The sequence below is a fragment of the Entelurus aequoreus genome, linkage group LG17 (assembly GCF_033978785.1).
Source record: "Entelurus aequoreus isolate RoL-2023_Sb linkage group LG17, RoL_Eaeq_v1.1, whole genome shotgun sequence".
Taxonomy (NCBI): Eukaryota; Metazoa; Chordata; class Actinopteri; order Syngnathiformes; family Syngnathidae; genus Entelurus; species Entelurus aequoreus.
The window spans coordinates 32,620,716-32,640,580 of NC_084747.1; the positions used below are offsets into that span (position 1 = coordinate 32,620,716).

General features: G+C 39.9%; 1 protein-coding gene across 2 annotated transcripts in view; it reads right to left on the bottom strand.

The window, feature by feature from the left end:
- The window catches only part of fbxl17 (F-box and leucine-rich repeat protein 17), a 665,460-nt gene extending 647,843 nt beyond the window's left edge, over window positions 1–17,617 (bottom strand). For both annotated transcript variants that reach the window (XM_062025476.1, XM_062025477.1), the window contains exons 1-4: window positions 17,411–17,617; window positions 14,318–14,805; window positions 5,146–5,514; window positions 4,937–5,059 (exon numbers count right to left, since the gene is read on the bottom strand). In XM_062025476.1, the coding sequence (XP_061881460.1) occupies window positions 4,937–5,059; window positions 5,146–5,514; window positions 14,318–14,785 (960 nt within the window). In that variant the 5' untranslated portion in view covers window positions 14,786–14,805; window positions 17,411–17,617. The remainder of the gene's footprint in view (window positions 1–4,936; window positions 5,060–5,145; window positions 5,515–14,317; window positions 14,806–17,410) is intronic.
- Between the last annotated feature and the right edge of the window lie 2,248 nt (window positions 17,618–19,865).

Sequence of the window (19,865 nt, forward strand, 5' to 3'; positions counted from 1 at the left end):
CATGTCAGCGTGAACAGTGCAATTCCGAATATTTCATATCCGACCCCGGCCTTTTCGTATGTGGATGTAAATCAGACATACAGTATATGCGATGCATCCTCAATGTGAGCGCTACCACACTCAGGTCACATTCATCTGACCAGAACGTCCCCAAAAAGCGATAAGCGTCATATTTATTCGCCAAAATAGACGGTTAAAAAATAATTAGTTGACAACAAAGCAGGAAAGAGGTAAAAATAATATGTTTTAGGAACTCACGTGAAAGTTCTACCCCTCCTGCCTCCGACTGCTTGACCACAAACACATTCTTCAAGCAGACATCGAAGCAAAATATCCTGTAAAACTGTGAGACACAAAATACTTGTCCTCTTCCTTTTTAATACTTCACGTGCAATATTGTGGTTCAGAAAATGTTGACTTTGATTGCACTAACTCCTTGAAATTGCCACAAATGCGCCAGTACTGAGACTTACTAGAGTGGAAGCCAAGTTTACCTCCATAAACATTGCACATGACGTCATGTGGGTCAGATTGCATTCACATTAGAAATCACTTTTTTATGTAATGTGAACGGCCACAAAAATGTCAGATTTGACAAAAAAAATCTGAGATCGAACATGCATCTGCAGTGTGAACATAGCCTAAGGGGCGCCGGAAGTTGGTAGACCCGTCAGCGATCCTTTTGAATGGAATTGTGCTGAAAATCAAATTTCGCCTCGGAGATTAATAAAGTACTTGTGAAATCTGAAAGAGTAAGAAGCAGTGAGTGTTCATGCCATGTACAGTATCCCTGTTAGCAGTGATGGCCGTAAAAGAGCTACAAGTAGCGACGGTACATAGATTATCCACATTTCCCATTAGCGTGGTGGTAGCGACGCTACTTTTTGAACAAGTAGCGATTGGTGTAGCTACAAGCTACAAAGAGAGAAAATGTCCTGCAAATCCATCCATCCATTACCGCTTGTCCCTGTCGGGATCCGGGGGAGAAAAAATAAAAAATACGGAGAAACTCAATGAGGATTGGTTGGTTTACATATGATAAATCAGGATTGGCTAAGATTAGGGCAAAACATTTCGACAGGCCAATCAGAGGCAAGATAGGGCAGGTCATGACACTTAAACACGAGCAAACCCAGCGTTTTTTTACACCTACTATTCTGCCTGGAGAGTGCCAAATGGCATCACTGGGGTAATTAACAACTCATTAGGGCCAGCTTTCTTATGTAAATGTAGCCATTAGATCGAAATGCGCTGCGAGACTACCAGAATGACAAACTGTGTGGAGGGATGTAAACAATGACCTGACAAAAATCCTGTGTTTTTCTCAATTGCAAAGTTCAAGCCTCTGAAAGTTTGAATGCAAGTGTTGTGTTGACACAAGTTTACCTTCATCTACCCATTTTTGACTTTCATTGCTGACAAACACAGGAAATCCTGGTTAAAACAATGACAATAAATAAATATATAAAAATATATGTGAGTGTGAATGTTGTCTGTCTAACTGTGTTGGCCCTGCGATGAGGTGGCGACTTGTCCAGGGTGTACCCCGCCTTCCGCCCGATTGTAGCTGAGATAGGCTCCAGCGCCCCCGCGACCCCGAAGGGAATAAGCGGTAGAAAATGGATGGATGGATGGATTTGGAAACTGTAAAAGTAGCAGTGCCTCGAGGTGGATAAATAGCCAGCTCATGGCAATTTCACTGACTATGTTTACATTGCAGGCCCAAGTGGCCCAAATCTGATTTTGTTTTTAGATTTTTTTCCAGCTGACTCCAGTGTAAACGCGCACAGGCACCAATGTGGCCCTGACGTCACTTGCATGTGCATTTCGATAAAGTGAAAACAAAGGAAGTTGACCGGGAGGAAGTCGCTACTACTACAAAATTCAAAAAAAAGTTGCAACACCTTAAAAATGTGTGGTTTTTTACATGAAAGTAAATAAAAGTCATATAATGTATAAATGGATGTATATAGTGTAATATAATTGGGACTGTTGGAATCTTTTTTGGCTGTTCAGTAGAGGAGACACGAACATCAGCGTCGATCTGCGCTAGCTTTATTTTTCAACTCACATGTAAGCAAATGCACCACAGCGTCAATTCCGGTCTTTAAACATTCGCTATTTCTTCGGAATCAAAATACATATTCATGTATTACATATAGCCTATTATTTGCACACTATTGACAAGTGATTCCATTCATCTTCTTTCGCTTATCCGAGGTTGGGTCTCGGGGGCAGCAGCCTAAGCAGGGAAGCCCAGACTTTCCTCTCCCTAGCGTAGTGATACACCGAAAATGTGGTCATCTTAAAATTCAGAACGAAACCGGATGTTGTGATAAAATAACCATTTCCGCTGGAGACTGGGTCTTTCCGGCCGACACGAATGACGTAGCACACCCAAAGCTGGTGAAAAAAAATCACATTCAGGTCACATTGCGTTAAGACTGCGGTGACATTTGAAAAGATCAGATTCCAATCGGATTCAGGACTACCTACTGATGTGGCCTGAATCTGATGCCAAAAGATCAAATTTGAAGCACTTTAGAGCGTTTGGAGTGGCAAAAAAAAATCAGATCAGTGTCACTTGAGGGCAAAAAAATATGATTTGGTGTGCAGTGTAAACGGGGCCACTGACTCTGTCGACTGATAAGCAAAGATGCCAAAAGTTTACAGCACTCAGCCGGCTTTGGACATGATCCTGGACCACGTCAAACCCCGTGACTCCGACGAAGAAGAAATACACCTTCAGCTGAGTTCCGACTCTGACATTTCTTCTGGTAAGATATGCTAAACATCCTATTTTTGTTTGCTGATTATGGCAGTTTTTTTTAGAAAGAGATGATAACAACCCTAAATCAATACAAAGGAGGCATACTTAAGATGTTTTGGAATTATAATTCACATTATATCTTTGTGTATATTTTACATAATTCCAAAGTTTCATTAACCACAAAATATGATCACACTATAGGTGAGGAGACTTTACCACCTCCAGAAAAAAAGAGGTCGCCTAGAGACACACGAGTGGCTGACAGAAGAACAGGACGGAAGGCCTCTCCATCACAGCCCAATCGAATGTCACGCCACAGATAGACAGCCAACTGCTTTGGCCAGAAGGTGTCGAGTTGCCTATAGAGTTTCCTCTGTTTCATAACTCAGGAAATGTCTCAGACCATTCAGGAGTGGACTGTCCAGCATGAACACCAAACAGCATGAAAACTAGTTCATGGCCATCCCTGAACGAATGGCATTCATTGCCATCCACCTCCTGTGGGAAACTGTCCACCTTCCATCTCTACATGACGCATGGTCAGCAAAACTGGGAGTGCCCCTGATCAACACGATTATGGTGCAAAACCGCTTCCACGACATCATGCGACACCTACGCTTCAATGACAAGGCGGTGAACGAGTTGCAAAACTTGCGACTGACCAGTCTGCTGCAGTCACTGACGTTTGGGGGTCTTTGGTTGCCAACTGCATCACTTCTTCCAAACCAGGCACGTCACCATAGATGAACAACTTTTTCCAACTAAGACTCACTGCTGTTTCCTGCAGTGAATTGCAACAAAACCTGAGAAGTTTGGCATAAAGTCCTGGGTGGCATTTGACCTGAAATCCAAGTATGTGTGCAACATCAACCCATATTTCGGCAAAGACCCAAGTCGTCCTATAGGGGAGAGACAATCTAAAAATGTGGTGATGAAGCTTATGGACCCGTTTATGGACAAAGGAAGATATGTTACTGGTCAATAGTGCGATCTTTCTGTGTGGAGTTTTCATGTTCTCCCCGTAACTGCGTGGGTTTCCTTCGGGTTTCTCCCACCTCCAAAAACATGCAGCTGGAGATGGGTTGATTGGCAACACAAAATTGGCCCTAGTGTGTGAATGTGAGTGTGAATGTTGTCTGTCTATCTGTGTTGGCCCTGCGGTAAGGTGGCGACTTGTTCATGGTGTAATCACCTTTCGCACGAACGCATCTGGGATAGGCTCCAGCACCACACAATTCGATTCGATCGGAAGGCCTCTCCATCACAGCCCAATTGAATGTCACGCCAATTCAAAACAATTCTTGATTCAAAACCAATACTTTTTTAATAACATTGGGTGTCAGTTCAATTATTAACTACATTCCTCCAAAAAATAGATAAACAGCTCTGATCAATTTCTATATTACATAAAAGAAAATTGTTTTGTCTGATAAAATTCTACCCAAACATTTACATATCCTCTTAAGGCCCAAGCTGTTTGTTTACATGCTTTTTTTTACTTCTCTTTGCTATTTGGGCTTATTGGACCTTAATTAGAATAAAAACTAAAAATCATCTTTTTATATGATGGACTTAAGTCCATTAGTACACAAACGTGTACTTCATGTGTAGTGACATGCAAATTTTCATTTTTACACTTTTTTTCCCCAAATTCCATTGTATGTTATACTCTTCTGACACCACCAGATAGCAGTATAAGTGTCCATATGTCGCATAAGACCCCAATTCAGTAGTGTACACAATTTTGAAAATAAGAGCTAAAAGGTGTTGTCCACGCATGTGGCCACTAAGGCCTTTAGAGTTAAGTGGCTGGACAGGACAGATTTTGAGAGAATGCGAAAAAATAAATTATATATATATATATAATTTTTTTTTAATAGATTTTGGATTTTTTTAATTGGATTAAGAATTGTTGGGGTTTCATTTAAAAAAAGTTTATTTTTTTGGACACCCCTAATAGCTTCACTTAGCTTAGCTACATTTAATCGAGAGTAACGAGTAGCTTAGCTTACTACACTTTCCAAGTAGCTTGCTCATCACTGCCTGTAAGTTGTGGCATTGTTTCCTTTCAAACTACTAGTTTTCGATCAAATTAAAGCAAAACTTGTTTTGAATTATCTTTGTCACTTGTATTTGACAGTTTTATTTCCCTTTGTTTTGACTTACTTGTTGTAGGCCACTGAGGTCAATTTGCTTCCAGAACTGGAAGTCCAAGCAGAGGTCCTTCCAGTACTTGCAGACTAAAGAAGCGCAGAGACAACGCTCCTTCACCGTCAAGTTCGACAGAACCTGTAGTTTAGAAGGAAGGTAGCTTGTCACCAAACCGCCAGAATTGCATCTTTAAACGTAAAGAGAGGTTTTGTATGCTGTCGAACCTTAAGAAGGATAGAGGAAGGCAGGTGGTTGATACTTAAAGGGTCAGCAGCATCAGAACCTTTGACCTGGCAGCCATCATAGTTCTGCAGATTGGAGGGGGACACGTCCAAACTATGGGGCGGATCAACCTGACCATCAGCTGGTGTCAAGGAGGAGGATGGAGAAGAGGAGGTGGATGAGGAGGAGCAAGAAGGAAGCGAGCAGAGGGGAAGGTGGCAGTGGCCAGTTTCAGAGTTCGTAGAAGCCTCTCCAGCACTTCCTCCAACTCCTCCATTCTCCAAGCCCCCGTCGGAGGCAGCAAAGGCACAGCGTGGCTGCTTGTTGGAAGGGGTGCACCTCTGGACCTCCGAACACTTCCTCTTACACACCTGCATACAAGGAGACACCACATGTAGAAGTGTTGGTTAGTCACTTCATTAGTTGGGTACATGCTCACATTATAAGAGCTGATGTAAGAGCTGTATTGAAAATACTTTGGCTTAACTAAGATAATTTGATGACCTCCACAATGTATACCACTGAACATAGCTGTCTGGTTTACGCAGGGGGAAGCTTAGTTTCCACATATCCGGAATTAAATTGAATGCATTTATGCACATTATGAAATGTTACATTAAATTTAGAATTGTACATAACATGTATATTAAATTTGATTTACATATATTATAATTTTTTTTATATAATTTTAAACATAAGGGGAACTGCACTTTTTAAAAAACATTTATTGAATTTTTGATGTATACAGTCCAGAAATACAGTCTTTTCTCCCCCAAACAAGTAACTCACAAAAATTATATATACAAACCCCATTTCCATATGAGTTGGGAAATTGTGTTAGATGTAAATATAAATGGAATACAATGATTTGCAAATCATTTTCAACCCATATTCAGTTGAATATGCTACAAAGACAACATATTTGATGTTCAAACTGATAAACCTTTTTTTTTTTTGCAAATGATCATTAACTGTAGAATTTGATGCCAGCAACACATGACAAAAAAGTTGGGAAAGGTGGCAATAAATACTGATAAAGTTGAGGAATGCTCATCAAACACTTATTTGGAACATCCCACAGGTGAACAGGCAAATTGGGAACAGGTGGGTGCCATGATTGGGTATAAAAGTAGATTCCATGAAATGCTCAGTCATTCACAAACAAGGATGGGGCGAGGGTCACCACTTTGTCAACAAATGCGTATGCAAATTGTTGAACAGTTTAAGAAAAACCTTTCTCAACCAGCTATTGCAAGGAATTTAGGGATTTCACCATCTACGGTCCGTAATATCATCAAAGGGTTCAGAGAATCTGGAGAAATCACTGCACGTAAGCAGCTAAGCCTGTGACCTTCGATCCCTCAGGCTGTACTGCATCAACAAGCGACATCAGTGTGTAAAGGATATCACCACATGGGCTCAGGAACACTTCAGAAACCCACTGTCAGTAACTACAGTTGGTCGCTACATCTGTAAGTGCGAGTTAAAACTCTCCTATGCAAGGCGAAAACCGTTTATCAACAACACCCAGAAACGCTGTCGGCTTCGCTGGGCCTGAGCTTATCTAAGATGGACTGATACAAAGTGGAAAAGTGTTCTGTGGTCTGACGAGTCCACATTTCAAATTGTTTTTGGAAACTGTAGACGTCGTGTCCTCCGGATTGTTATAGGCGCAAAGTTGAAAAGCCAGCATCTGTGATGGTATGGGGGTGTATTAGTGCCCAAGACATGGGTAACTTACACATCTGTGAAGGCGCCATTAATGCTGAAAGGTACATACAGGTTTTGGAGCAACATATGTTGCCATCCAAGCAACGTTACCATGGACGCCCCTGCTTATTTCAGCAAGACAATGCCAAGCCACGTGTTACATCAACGTGGATTCATAGTAAAAGAGTGCGGGTACTAGACTGGCCTGCCTGTAGTCCAGACCTGTCTCCCATTGAAAATGTGTGGCGCATTATGAAGCCTAAAATACCACAACGGAGACCCCCGGACTGTTGAACAACTTAAGCTGTACATCAAGCAAGAATGGGAAAGAATTCCACCTGAGAAGCTTAAAAAATGTGTCTCCTCAGTTCCCAAACGTTTACTGAGTGTTGTTAAAAGGAAAGGCCATGTAACACAGTGGTGAACATGCCCTTTCCCAACTACTTTGGCACGTGTTGCAGCCATGAAATTCTAAGTTCATTATTATTTGCCAAAAATAAATAAAATTTATGAGTTTGAACATCAAATATCTTGTCTTTGTAGTGCATTCAATTGATTATGGGTTGAAAATGATTTGCAAATCCTTGTATTCCGTTTATATTTACATCTAACACAATTTCCCAACTCATATGGAAACGGGGTTTGTAAACTAAAATAAAAATAATAAACTAGAAAAAACACGCATCTGTCAAATAAGTACAGGCAAATATTGACATGAAGCCACAAACAACTGCACTCCTGCATGTCCCCAACGGTGCAGCAATACACAAAAACAGCATCAATTATCCGCCTTTCACTACTTTTACTTTTAAATTGGGGTTAAATTTGAGCTCAGTCTCTTTTACATATTTTAGGAAACCACCCCATACTTCCTGAAACTTCACAGAACAACCGTTCAATATCAGCTTAATTTTCTTCAAAATAAGGAAATAAACAATATCTCTCATCCAGCGGGTGTGGCAGGGAGGCGCTGCAGCCTTCCAGTTTAGCACAATGAGTCTTCCAGCCAGCAAAGTAGTAAATGCTACAAAGTTCTTTTTGGATCTGCTAAGAAAAGATGACAGAGGGGCTACCCCAAATAGTCCGCTTAGTGGTTTCGGTTCGATCTTTTCGCCAATTACCGTAAGACAAAGGATAACAAATTTCAGTCCAATAACTCCACAGGGATGAGCAAAGCCAAAACATATGTATTAAGTTAGACAAGAACACACGTTTATCTTTTTTTATGCATTCTAACTATAAATGTGAGTAAAAGTCTACTTACAAAGGAGCCTATTTGAGTCGCTCTATTCTGCCAATAAAGCAATTTAAAAAATATCCAAACACTTTCATCAAGGTTTAATATACACACTGTAGGTATATATATGTAAAGTAGTAACAGGCACATCCTAATACATAAGTATTTTGCTTATTTTAACCCTTGTGTAATGTTCATATTGTTGTTACTCAGCCAGCGTTTGTGGGTCTGATGGACTCGTTGCATTTTGTGGCTTTTCATGTCTCACAATCAAACACTTTTAGGTTAAAATACTGAACAGATGTTTATTGGGATAAGGTATACATCTGTTCAGTATTTTAACCTAAAAGTGTTTGATTGTGAGGCATGAAAAGCCACAAAATGCAACGGGTCCATCAGACCCACAAACGCTGGCTGAGTAACAACAATATGAACGTTGCGCAGAAAATTTCTCTGCCAGTTTCTGCATCCCACAGGGATTCTTCTTTTGTGTTTCTGCACCTGCGGTTCCCACACAAGGTTGCAACATTGTTTGTCAACACTGTCTGCTCTCATTTTCTCGCACATTTTACCCTCTGATGTTCTGTGTACCAACACTCTGTCCTCCTCCTGTCTAGGCCTGCTGTGTGTGTGTGCACCTGCGGTTCCCACACAAGGTTACAACATAGTTTGTCAACACTGTCTGCTCTCATTTTCTCGCACATTTGACCCTCTGATGTTCTGTGTACCTCCACTCTGTCCTCCTCCTGTCTAGACCTGCTGTGTGTGTGTGTGTGTGTGTGTGTGTGTGTGTGTGTGTGTGTGTGTGTGTGTGTGTGTGTGTGTGTGTGTGTGTGTGTGTGTGTGTGTGTGTGTGTGTGTGTGTGTGTGTGTGTGTGTGTGTGTGGTACACAGAACATCAATTTCCACACTTCTATTAGCCCGTGTCCAGTGGACCCGGACATCTTATATGTAATAGAAATGTGTAGGGGGGGTGTATGGTGTGTGGTCATTAAATATGTACTCTGATATATGTTCTTCACAGAAAATGAGCCAAAGTCAGTGAGTCTCAGTTTGAAAAATTAATTAATTGTATAATTTTTCTTTTAATAAAAATGAAAACGGGTCCCTCAGACCCGAACACCACAATGCGGCGGCGCATTAATTTCACAAACGCATCACAACTTTGGCTTTTTCCTTCGACAACATACTGTAATTGATTACTACTCACTTAAGCCACAATGAGAGCCAAGAAACATAATCAAATAAGGATGTAACGATATTGTAAATCTTATCAATAATGCCGTGACAATGACATAACAAACGAAAACTTAGAGAGTGTAGTTTTTTCTTGCACTTTTACTTTGGCGGGTCTGAAAATAAACTACATCTAGAATCCTATGAGCAGTGCAGGACCGCAATGTGGAGGTGTGGAGCGCCGTAAAGGCTAAAGGAGAGAAAAAGAGGAAGCAGAAAGTGAAGTGTGTTCCACTTTGCAGTATATAAGAGGAATTGTTTTTTTCAAAATGTGTCAATTGCTTGTATTCCGACACGTGCCTTCTTCCCGGAAGTGAAAACCAGTGGTGGTCGACCAAGCTAAGATGGCTGTTGTACAACAAACAGTGCCGAGGGAAAGCACCTGCTGCACGCTGAAGCTACGGTACTTGATAAGCTACCATCACCTGGAAATGATGAAGCCAGCGAAGCTAAATGTCAATTTGTGAAGTATTTACATTACTTAAAGTTAAAGTGTTTTCTGAGAAACTACATTTTCCAAACTGATGTGAAAAATGTCCACTGTAACACTGATTCTCAAAAAGTAAAAGTTGAGAGACACAGTGGATGTTCCCACACTATTCTTTGTACAAACCCCAAAACCAGTGAAGTCAGCACGTTGTGTAAATCGTAAATAAAAACAGAATACAATGACTTGCTAATCCTTTTTAACCTACATTCAATTGAATAGACTGCAAAAAAAGATACTTAACGTTCGATCTGGAAAACTGTTATTTTTTGCAAATATTAGCTAATTTGGAATTTGATGCCTGCAACATGTTTCAAACAAGCCGCCACAAGTTGCAAAAAAGACTGACAAAGTTGAGGAATGCTCATCAAACACTTATTCGGAACATCCCACAGGTGAACAGGCTAATTGAGAACAGGTGGGTGCCATGATTGGGTATAAAAGCAGCTTCCATGGAATGCTCAGTCATTCAAAAAAAGGATGGGGGTCACTGCTTTGTGAACAAATGCGCGAGCAAATTGTCGAACAGTTTAACAACACTTTTCAACCAGCTATTGCAAGGAATTTAGGGATTTCACCATCTACGGTCCGTAATATCATCAAGAGGTTCAGAGAATCTGGAGAAAGGCCGAAAAACCAACATTAAATGCTTGTGACCTTCGATCCTTCAGGCGGTACTGCATCAAAAAGCGACATCAGTGTGTAAAGGATATCACCACATAGGCTTAGGAACACTTCAGAAAACCACTGTCAGTAACTACAGTTTGTCGCTACATCTGTAAGTGCAAGTTAAAACTCTACTATGCAAAGCGAAAGCTATTCATCAACAACACCCAGAAACGTCGCCGGCTTTGCTGGGCCCACGCTCATCTATTATGGACTGATGCAAAGTGTAAAAGTGTTCTGTGGTCTGACGAGTCCACATTTCAAATTGTTTTTGGAAACTGTGGACGACGTGTCTTCCGGACCAAAGAGGAAAAGAACCATCCGGATTGTTTTAGGCGCAAAGTTCAAAAGCCAGCATCTGTGATGGTAGGGGGGGTGTATTAGTGCCCAAGGTAGGGGTAACTTACACATCTGTGAAGGCACCATAAATGCTGAAAGGTAAATACAGGTTTTGGAGCAACATATGTTGCCATCCAAGCAACGTTATCATGGACGCCCCTGCTTATTTCAGCAAAACAATGCCAAGCCACAGTGTGGCTTCATAGTAAGAGTAAGAGTGCGGGTACTAGACTGGCCTGCCTGTATTCCAGACCTGTCTCCCATTGAAAATGTGTGGCGCATTATGAAGCCTAAAACCCCGGACTGTTGAACAACTTAAGCTGTACATCAAGCAAGAATGGGAAATAATTCCACCTGAAAAGCTTCAAAAATAGGTCTCCTCAGTTCCCAAATGTTTACTGTTGTTAAAAGGAAAGGCCATGTAACACAATGGTAAAAATGCCCCTGTGCCAACTTTTTTGCAATGTGTTGCTGCCATTAAATTCTAAGTTAATGATTATTTGCAAAAAAAATAAGTTTCTTAGTTCGAACATTAAATATCTCATCTTTGCAGTCTATTCAATTGAATATAAGTTGAAAAGGATTTGCAAATCATTGTATTCTGTTTTTATTTACAAATGACACAATGTGCCAACTTCAATGGTTTTGGGGTTTGTACTTAAAAATACTTGTTTGTAGTAATACATATAATTAGAAAATGTTAGCATGATATTTGTGTTAATTTACAGTAAGGTGTTTATCCTAAACATTCCTGCGTCTTTTTTGCCATTTCCGGTCTAAGTTGGCTGTCAGAGTGTACAAACTTCTCGGTTTATGTCCACCTCCTTTTATTATCTAGGTGTGAGGCATGATTTATAAGATGAAAATTAACTTTCACAAGCTACGAGGCGAACAGGCAGCTCACCAGCTCATGATGTGAATATAGCAGCATAAACTAGTTAACTCTCTGTGACAATTCACTGCTAAAAATAGGTCCTTTAACATTAGCGCTTATAATGACAAAATAACGAAATACAAATGGACTATTGTTGGCGCTTTTTGGATGGTTATTTATTGGGTTTTATGTTCAGAATAGACGCAATGACGTCATGACTATTTTTTTTCAAAGTAGCTATTCCATTAATGCTAAACGAGACTACGGCGATCACATGTGTATTTATTCATTTATATATTATAAGAGGAATTGTTTTTTTTTTCAAAATCTGTCAATTGCTTGTATTCCGACACGTGACTTCTTCCCGGAAAAAAGTAGCTATTCCGTTAATCCTAAACGGGAATACGGCGATTACATGTGTATTTCATTCATTTATACTTATTCACATACTTTTTTAAAGAATCCCTGAAGGTTTTGCATTGACACATACCGTATTTTTCGGATTATAAATCGCAGTTTTTTTCATAGTTTGGCCGGGGGTGCGATTTATACTCTGGAGCGACTTATGTGTGAAATTATTAACACATTACCGTAAAATATCAAATAATATTATTTATCTCATTCACGTAAGAGACTACGCGTATATCAGCAATCGTCACACACACACACACGTCAACCAATAAAAGTTTGGCGGGGGCGGGTCATGGCAGAAGTGCATTGTGAAAAAAATAGATGCTACCTGCTACTACTTCCGTAATTATAAAAATTGATCATTTCAACATTGGCGGTAACTTATAAAAACTGAGAAGGGCTGAACAAAAATGGCACCGAAAAGGAAATCATATACTGCAGGTTACAAGCTGGAAGTAGTGAAATATGTAGCAGAAAACGGCAATCACTATTCTTTATTTATTTTAAATTGCCTTTCAAATGTCTATTCTTGGTGTTGGATTTTATCAAATAAATTTCTCCCAAAAATGCGACTTATACTCTACTGCGATTTATATATGTTTTTTTCCTTCTTTATTATGCATTTTCGGCTGGTGCGATTTATACTCTGGAGCGACTTATAATCCGAAAAATACGCTACTATCATTTTGCATGAGGTACAATAAGTTATCACATTTGAGAAAATGTTTCACAAATATCAAAGCACCAAGTGTTTGCAGCAAAATAAATGTATCAAATTTTAGAAATGTGATGCTTTTGTGTATGGTCTTTTGGTCCACTTAAAGGCCTACTGAAATGATTTTTTTTTATTTAAACGGGGATAGCAGATCCATTCTATGTGTCATACTTGATCATTTCGCGATATTGCCATATTTTTGCTGAAAGGATTTAGTAGAGAACGACGATAAAGATCGCAACTTTTGGTATCTGATAAAAAAAAAGCCTTGCCCCTACCGGAAGTAGCGTGACGTAGTCAGTTGAAAGGCTCCTCACATTTTCCTATTGTTTTCAATGCAGCTAGAGCGATTCGGACCGAGAAAGCGACGATTACCCCATTAATTTGAGCGAGGATGAATGATTCGTGGATGAGGAACATTAGAGTGAAGGACTAGAATGCAGTGCAAGACATATTTTTTCGCTCTGACCGTAACTTAGGTACAAGCTGGCTCATTGGATTCCACACTCTCCTTTTTCTATTGTGGATCACAGATTTGTATTTTAAACCACCTCGGATACTATATCCTCTTGAAAATGAGAGTCGAGAACGCGAAATGGACATTCACAGTGACTTTTATCTCCACGACAATACATCGACGAAACACTTTAGCTACGGAGCTAACGTGATAGCATCGGCCTCAAATGCAGATAGAAACAAAATAAATAAATCCCTGACTGGAAGGATAGACAGAAGATCAACAATACTATTAAACCATGGACATGTAACTACACGGTTAATGCTTTACAGCCTGGCGAAGGTTAACAATGCTGTTGCTAACGACGCCATTGAAGCTAACTTAGCAACCGGACCTCACAGAGCTATGCTAAAAACATTAGCTATCCACCTACGCCAGCCAGCCCTCATCTGCTCATCAACACCCGTGCTCACCTGCGTTCCAGCGATAGACCGTGCGACGAAGGACTTCACCCGATCACAGATGCGGTCGGCGAGACGGAGGAAGTTAAGGTGAGTTCGGCGGCTAGCGCATCTGCTATCCATCTCTGTCCTCCTGGCTGTGCTGCTGTAGTCCGCCGCTAATACACCAATCCCACCTACAACTTTCTTCTTTGCAGTCTCCATTGTTCATTAAACAAATTGCAAAAGATTCACCAACACAGATGTCCAGAATACTGTGGAATTTTCAAATAAAAACAGAGCTTTTTTGTATAGGATTCAATGGGGTACCAATACTTCCGTATCAACCGTTTACGTCACGCGCATACGTCATCATAACTAGACGTTTTCAACTGGAAGTGTGGCGGGAAATTTAAAATTGCACTTTATAAGTTAACCCGGCCGTATTGGCATGTGTTGCAATGTTAAGATTTCATCATTGATATATAAACTATCAGACTGCGTGGTCGGTAGTAGTGGGTTTCAGTAGGCCTTTAAGCCTGATATGTGAATATTTTAGTATAATAATAAGCCATTAGACACACGTTTCATCATCTGCTTACCATCTCGGCGTAGTCAGGTACAGGCACAGGAATAGGTACAGTCACAGTCACGCCGGTAGTCCGAAAAAGAGCAGGCGGTGGGATCAGTTTAGCCGGAACAGCCGACAACAGGCTCCTGCCCTGGCCCTCCCAAATTGCCAACTCTGGCGGAGTGAGCAGGAACTTGGAGCAGTCCTCGGGAGAAGCGAGCGTCGCGTATCTCTCTGCGAGCTTGGAGGCGGCTGCCACTGCCCCGATGCTGCTGATGTTGCTGTTGACGCCGGTGGTCTCCGATGGGTCGTTGTCGTCGTTGAGACCACCGACAACACCGCCGCTGCTGCTGATGCTGCTGCTGCTACTGCTGTGGACAATGAAGCAGAGCATGCAAGGCCCCTGCAGGAGACAGTTCCTCTTTTTCTTCTTCTTCTGATGCTGCTTACGTGACCTCTTCTTCAGGCGGTAACCATTTTTCGAGAGAAGATGGCCCATATAGATGACTCAAGAAAACTCTAAAAGTGAAAGAAGATCATACAACATGGGTTGACTTTTAAAATAGTAGTTGAAGAGAGTACAATTTTTGAGTAGAGAATAGAGCTGAAACGATTCCTCGAGTAATTCGAGTACAAAATATATTTAAGGAATTTATGCTGCCTCGAGGCGTCGTTAAAAAAAATGTTTACGGCATTTTGCCTCGTTTAGTAAACAGTAATCAAAGCTCACGTTTCGCACGGGATGTTTAGGTGTTGCACAGCGTGTTTACGTCACAGATCATACACCCCCCAACACCGCTCTTTAAAATACGCTGGAGTTTAGAAACATGACATGGCCTAAAAATATCAAGATATTAATAAAAGGCCATATCGCCCAGCCCTAGTCTGACGACGAGGTGGAGTTACCGTACTCTTAAAAGTGACTCAAGACTATAAAACCTCCATGGCGGCGAGGAATGTTGATTGGGAGTCCTCGCCATCGAAATACGGGGACATTCTGTCGCGGTTTTTGGAGTGCCACCCATCGCCGGTGGAGGCCAGCTTGAGCAGCAAAGATTTTCCCCACCAAAAGGAGGACATAACTAAAAGGTATATTTTTGTGACAAAGTTATTCTGTCTTGTGGGGCGCGGTCTTTTTGGCGTCACTTCCTCTCCAGACTCACTTTGTAAACGATCAATGAGCATACTTGCCAACCCTCCCGATTTTCCCGGGAGACTCACGAATTTCAGTGCCCCTCCCGAAAATCTCCCGGGGCAACCATTCTCCCGAATTTCTCCCGATTTACACCCGGACAACAATATTGGGGGCGTGCCTTAAAGGCACTGCCTTTAGCGTCCTCTACAACCTGTCGTGACATCCGCTTTTCCTCCATACAAACAGCGTGCCGGCCCAGTCACATAATATATGCGGCTTTTATACACACGAGTGAATGCAAGGCACACTTGGTCAACAGCCATACAGGTCACACTGACGGTAGCCGTATAAACAACTTTAACACTGTTACAAATATGCGCCACACTGTGAACCCACACCAAACAAGAATGACAAACACATTTCGGGAGAACATCCAAAACAACATCGTAACAACATAAACACAACACAACAAATACCCAGAACCCCTTGCAGCACTAACTCTTCCGGGACGCTACAATAACACCCCCCGCTACCACCAAACCCCCCCATCTCCCGAATTCGGAGGTCTCAAGGTTGGCAAGTATGGGCGTGGCACCGCTGCTGCCCACTGCTCCCCTCACCTCCCAGGGGGTGAACAAGGAGATGGGTCAAAATTTCACCACTCCGAGTGAGTGTGTGTGTGACAATCATTGGTACTTTAACTAAGTTCCGGAGAATCAAGAAATACACGGCGCACTTACCCGTGTAAAAATTTGTTCGAGGAGGGGGACCTTAAACGAGGATTTAGTGTGGCTGAAACGGAGCTTAGGCTAAATAACTATTAAACGACTTAGTGTAGACATGGCCTTAGGCCAGTGGTTCTTAACCTTGTTGGAGGTACTGAACCCCACCAGTTTCATATGCGCATTCACCGAACCCTTCTTTAGTGAAAAATAAAATGCTGTTTTTTTTCAAATTCAAGACAAAGTTATATGTTTTTGATAACACTTTAGTATGGGGAACATATTCTAAGTAACAAAGACACTAGGGGAACATATTCTAAGTAACAAAGACTTAATTTAGAGTTATTTGGTTAGGGTTACAATAAGGCCATGCCGAATAAGGCATTAATAAGTACTTAATAATGACTAGTTAAGAGCCAATTTGTTATTAATTTGCATGTTAATAAGCAACTAATTAATGGTGAATATGTTCCCCATACTAAAGTGTTACCGTGTTATTTTACTGGTGCACAAAATGAACCGTGCATGAACATTACCTTGTTCAAAGAACAACACCAACACAGTGCATAAACTCACAACAAATTACACACCTGCAATTTAGTCTGACTTCTGCTGTTGTCGTATCCGTAATACGCCGATAGGGAGAAGTTTTTATTTACACGATGAGTTGGATGTGTTTTGACCTCCGCCTAACCCCTGAGCCCGACTCACCGAACCTATAGGGTTCGATCGAACCCAGGTTAAGAACCACTGTGTTAGATCCACTATGGACTGGACTTCCACAATATTATGCTAGACCCACTCGACGTCCAATGCACCGGTCTCCCCACATCTGCGGTCCTCTCCAAGGTTTCTCATTGTCATCCCACTGGGTAGAGTTTTTCCTTGCCCTGATGTGGGGATCTGAATAGAGGATGTCGTTGTGGCTTGTGCAGCCCTTTGAGACACTCGCGATTTAGGGCTATATCAATAAACATTGATTGATTGATTGACTGCTTAGGTTTATCAGCAATACTAGTTTGAGACAGAAATAGTCGCATGGTTGCTACCGAATGACAACAAAAAGATGTAAACAGAGAACAGGTGGTTGGTCGATGCGCGTCCACCAAACAAAGCAATATTATTGTAACGATCCAGCATTGTATGAACATTGTCGACGGCATCACTGCGAGCTTTAATGCATGATAGAGAGGAGCCATTAGAGCTGCCTTGGCAGGCTAGCCTTGCTCCATCTCCGGATGCTAAACTAGCTGTAGCGCTCTCTCACCGGTTGGCTTGGTGCTCCCACAACTTTGCACGGAGCTCACATAATAGTCAATCTTTCGCCGGCTTCGGGTGAACTGCTGGCAAGCCACGGAGGGGAGAGGAGACGAGGCAGAGGAGCCTGTTAGGGTGAGCGGCGACGCGGTGACCCAAACAGTGGCAGCTCCGGCTGGGCTACTCTTGGAAACACTTCCGCCTTGAGGGGGCGGGGCATAGCGACGGAAGCCTACGAGGGCGGTTCGTCCACTACTGTATAAATAACACTCGAAAATGCGTCTTGCATGATTTAGCGTGCTTTTTAAGGTCATGCTTTTGAGTTTATTAATTTTTTTATTAACATCTGTACTGCAATTCATGCACTTTTTATTTAATGCATGCAAAATGTGGCGAAAAAAGAGTAGAGGTTGTTTTTTTTTTAGTATAATAACTTTATTTATAAAAACAGACTGGCTTTGATTGATTGTAACTTTTATTAGTAGATTACACAGTGCAGTACATATTCCGTACAATTGACCACTAAATGGTAACACCCGAATAAGTTTTTGAACTTGTTTAAGTCTGGGTCCACGTAATCAATTCATGGTAATGGCTATGTGTTCTACCTCTAAAACCAAAAAGCTGTGAAAACTATGAGGCCTTGTTCCAAATTTGGATTATTTACAGAACTTGTGTGAGCCTATAGCTTTACTTTTTGTTACATATATATATATATATATATACATATATATATATATATATATATATATATATATATATATATATATATATATATATATATATATATATATATATATACATATATATATATATATATATATATATATATATATATATATATATATATATATATATATATATATATATATATATATATATATATATATTTTGCATTCTATTTTAGTTACTTTATTGAGTTGACAACCCCCTGGCGCTGTTTTGTACTGTTTGTGTACTGTTTCTGTACTGTTTCTGTACTTGTTTTGATTATTATTTCTTGATTGTATGTTAATGTTGCATATTATAAATAAATGTTTACAAAATAAAAAATACAAAAATTAAATTAAATTTAAAAAGTCATGCTTTTGACTTTATTTTTTTTTTTTATTGACATTTGTACTACAATTCCTGTATGTTTTATTTAATGTATGCAAAATGTGGCGAAAAAAGTAGGTTTTTTCTTTAGTTTTTTGGTATAATAACTTTATTTGGAAAACCGACTGGCTAGTAGAGACAAGCAACCCTTGGACAAATATTCATGACAAATGTGTGCTTTGTTTTAAAGATGTGCTTTTTGGATTTACACTGTATGAAAAAATGTATCAAAAAATGTTACCTTTGCAACCGCTTTATAGTATTGGCTAAGTTTTATAGTCATAAATGTTTTTTGTGCCTTTAAAAAAGAATTAGAACTCTACTTTAAAATTTGTTCTACCTCTGACAACCAAAAAGCTGTGAAAACTATGATGCTGTGTTCCAAATTTGGATTATTTACGGAACTTGGGTGAGCCTATGGCTTTACATTTTGTTACATATATATATATATATATTTTGCATTCTATTTTAGTTACTTTATTGAGTTGACAACCCCCTGGTGCTGTTTTGTACTTTTTTTGTACTGTTTCTTTACTTGTTTTGATTATTGTTATTTCTTGATTGTATGTAAATGTTGCATATTATAAATAAATGTTTACAAAATAAAATAAAAAAAAATTGGTAAAAATTGCATACTTTTTAAAGTCATGCTTTTGAGGTTTTTTTTTTTTTTAATTAACATTTGTACTGCAATTCCTGTACGTTTTATTGAATGTATGCAAAATGTGGCGAAAAAAGTAGTTGGTTTTTTTTTTTTTTTTGGTATAACTTTATTTCTAAAAACCGACTGGCTAGTAGAGACAATTGGCAACCCTTGGACAAATATTCATGACAAATATGTGCTGTGTTTTAAAGATGTGCTATTTGGATTTACACTGTATGAAAAAATATATATTTTTACCTTTGTAACCTCATTATACTATTGGCTAAGTTTTATACTCATAAATGGACGTTTCTCAATACCCTACCTGTTTTTTGTGCCTTTAAAAAAGAATTAAAACTGTACTTTAAAACACTTTCTACCTCTAACAACCAAAAAGCTGTGAAAACTATGATGCTGTGTTCCAAATTTGGATTATTTATGGAACTTGTGTGAGCGGCTCACACAAGTTCCATAAATAATAACAGTGAGCCTATGGCTTTACATTTTGTTACATATATATATTTCGCATTCTATTTTACTGGCGTTGTTTTGTACTGTTTTTGTACTGTTTCTGTACTTGTTTTGATTATTATTATTTCTTGATTGTATGTAAATGTTGCATATTATAAATAAAGGTTTATAAAGTAAAATTTAAAAAATTGCGTCTTGCATGATTTAGCATGCTTTTTAAAGTCATGCTTTTGAGTTAGTTTATTTTTATATT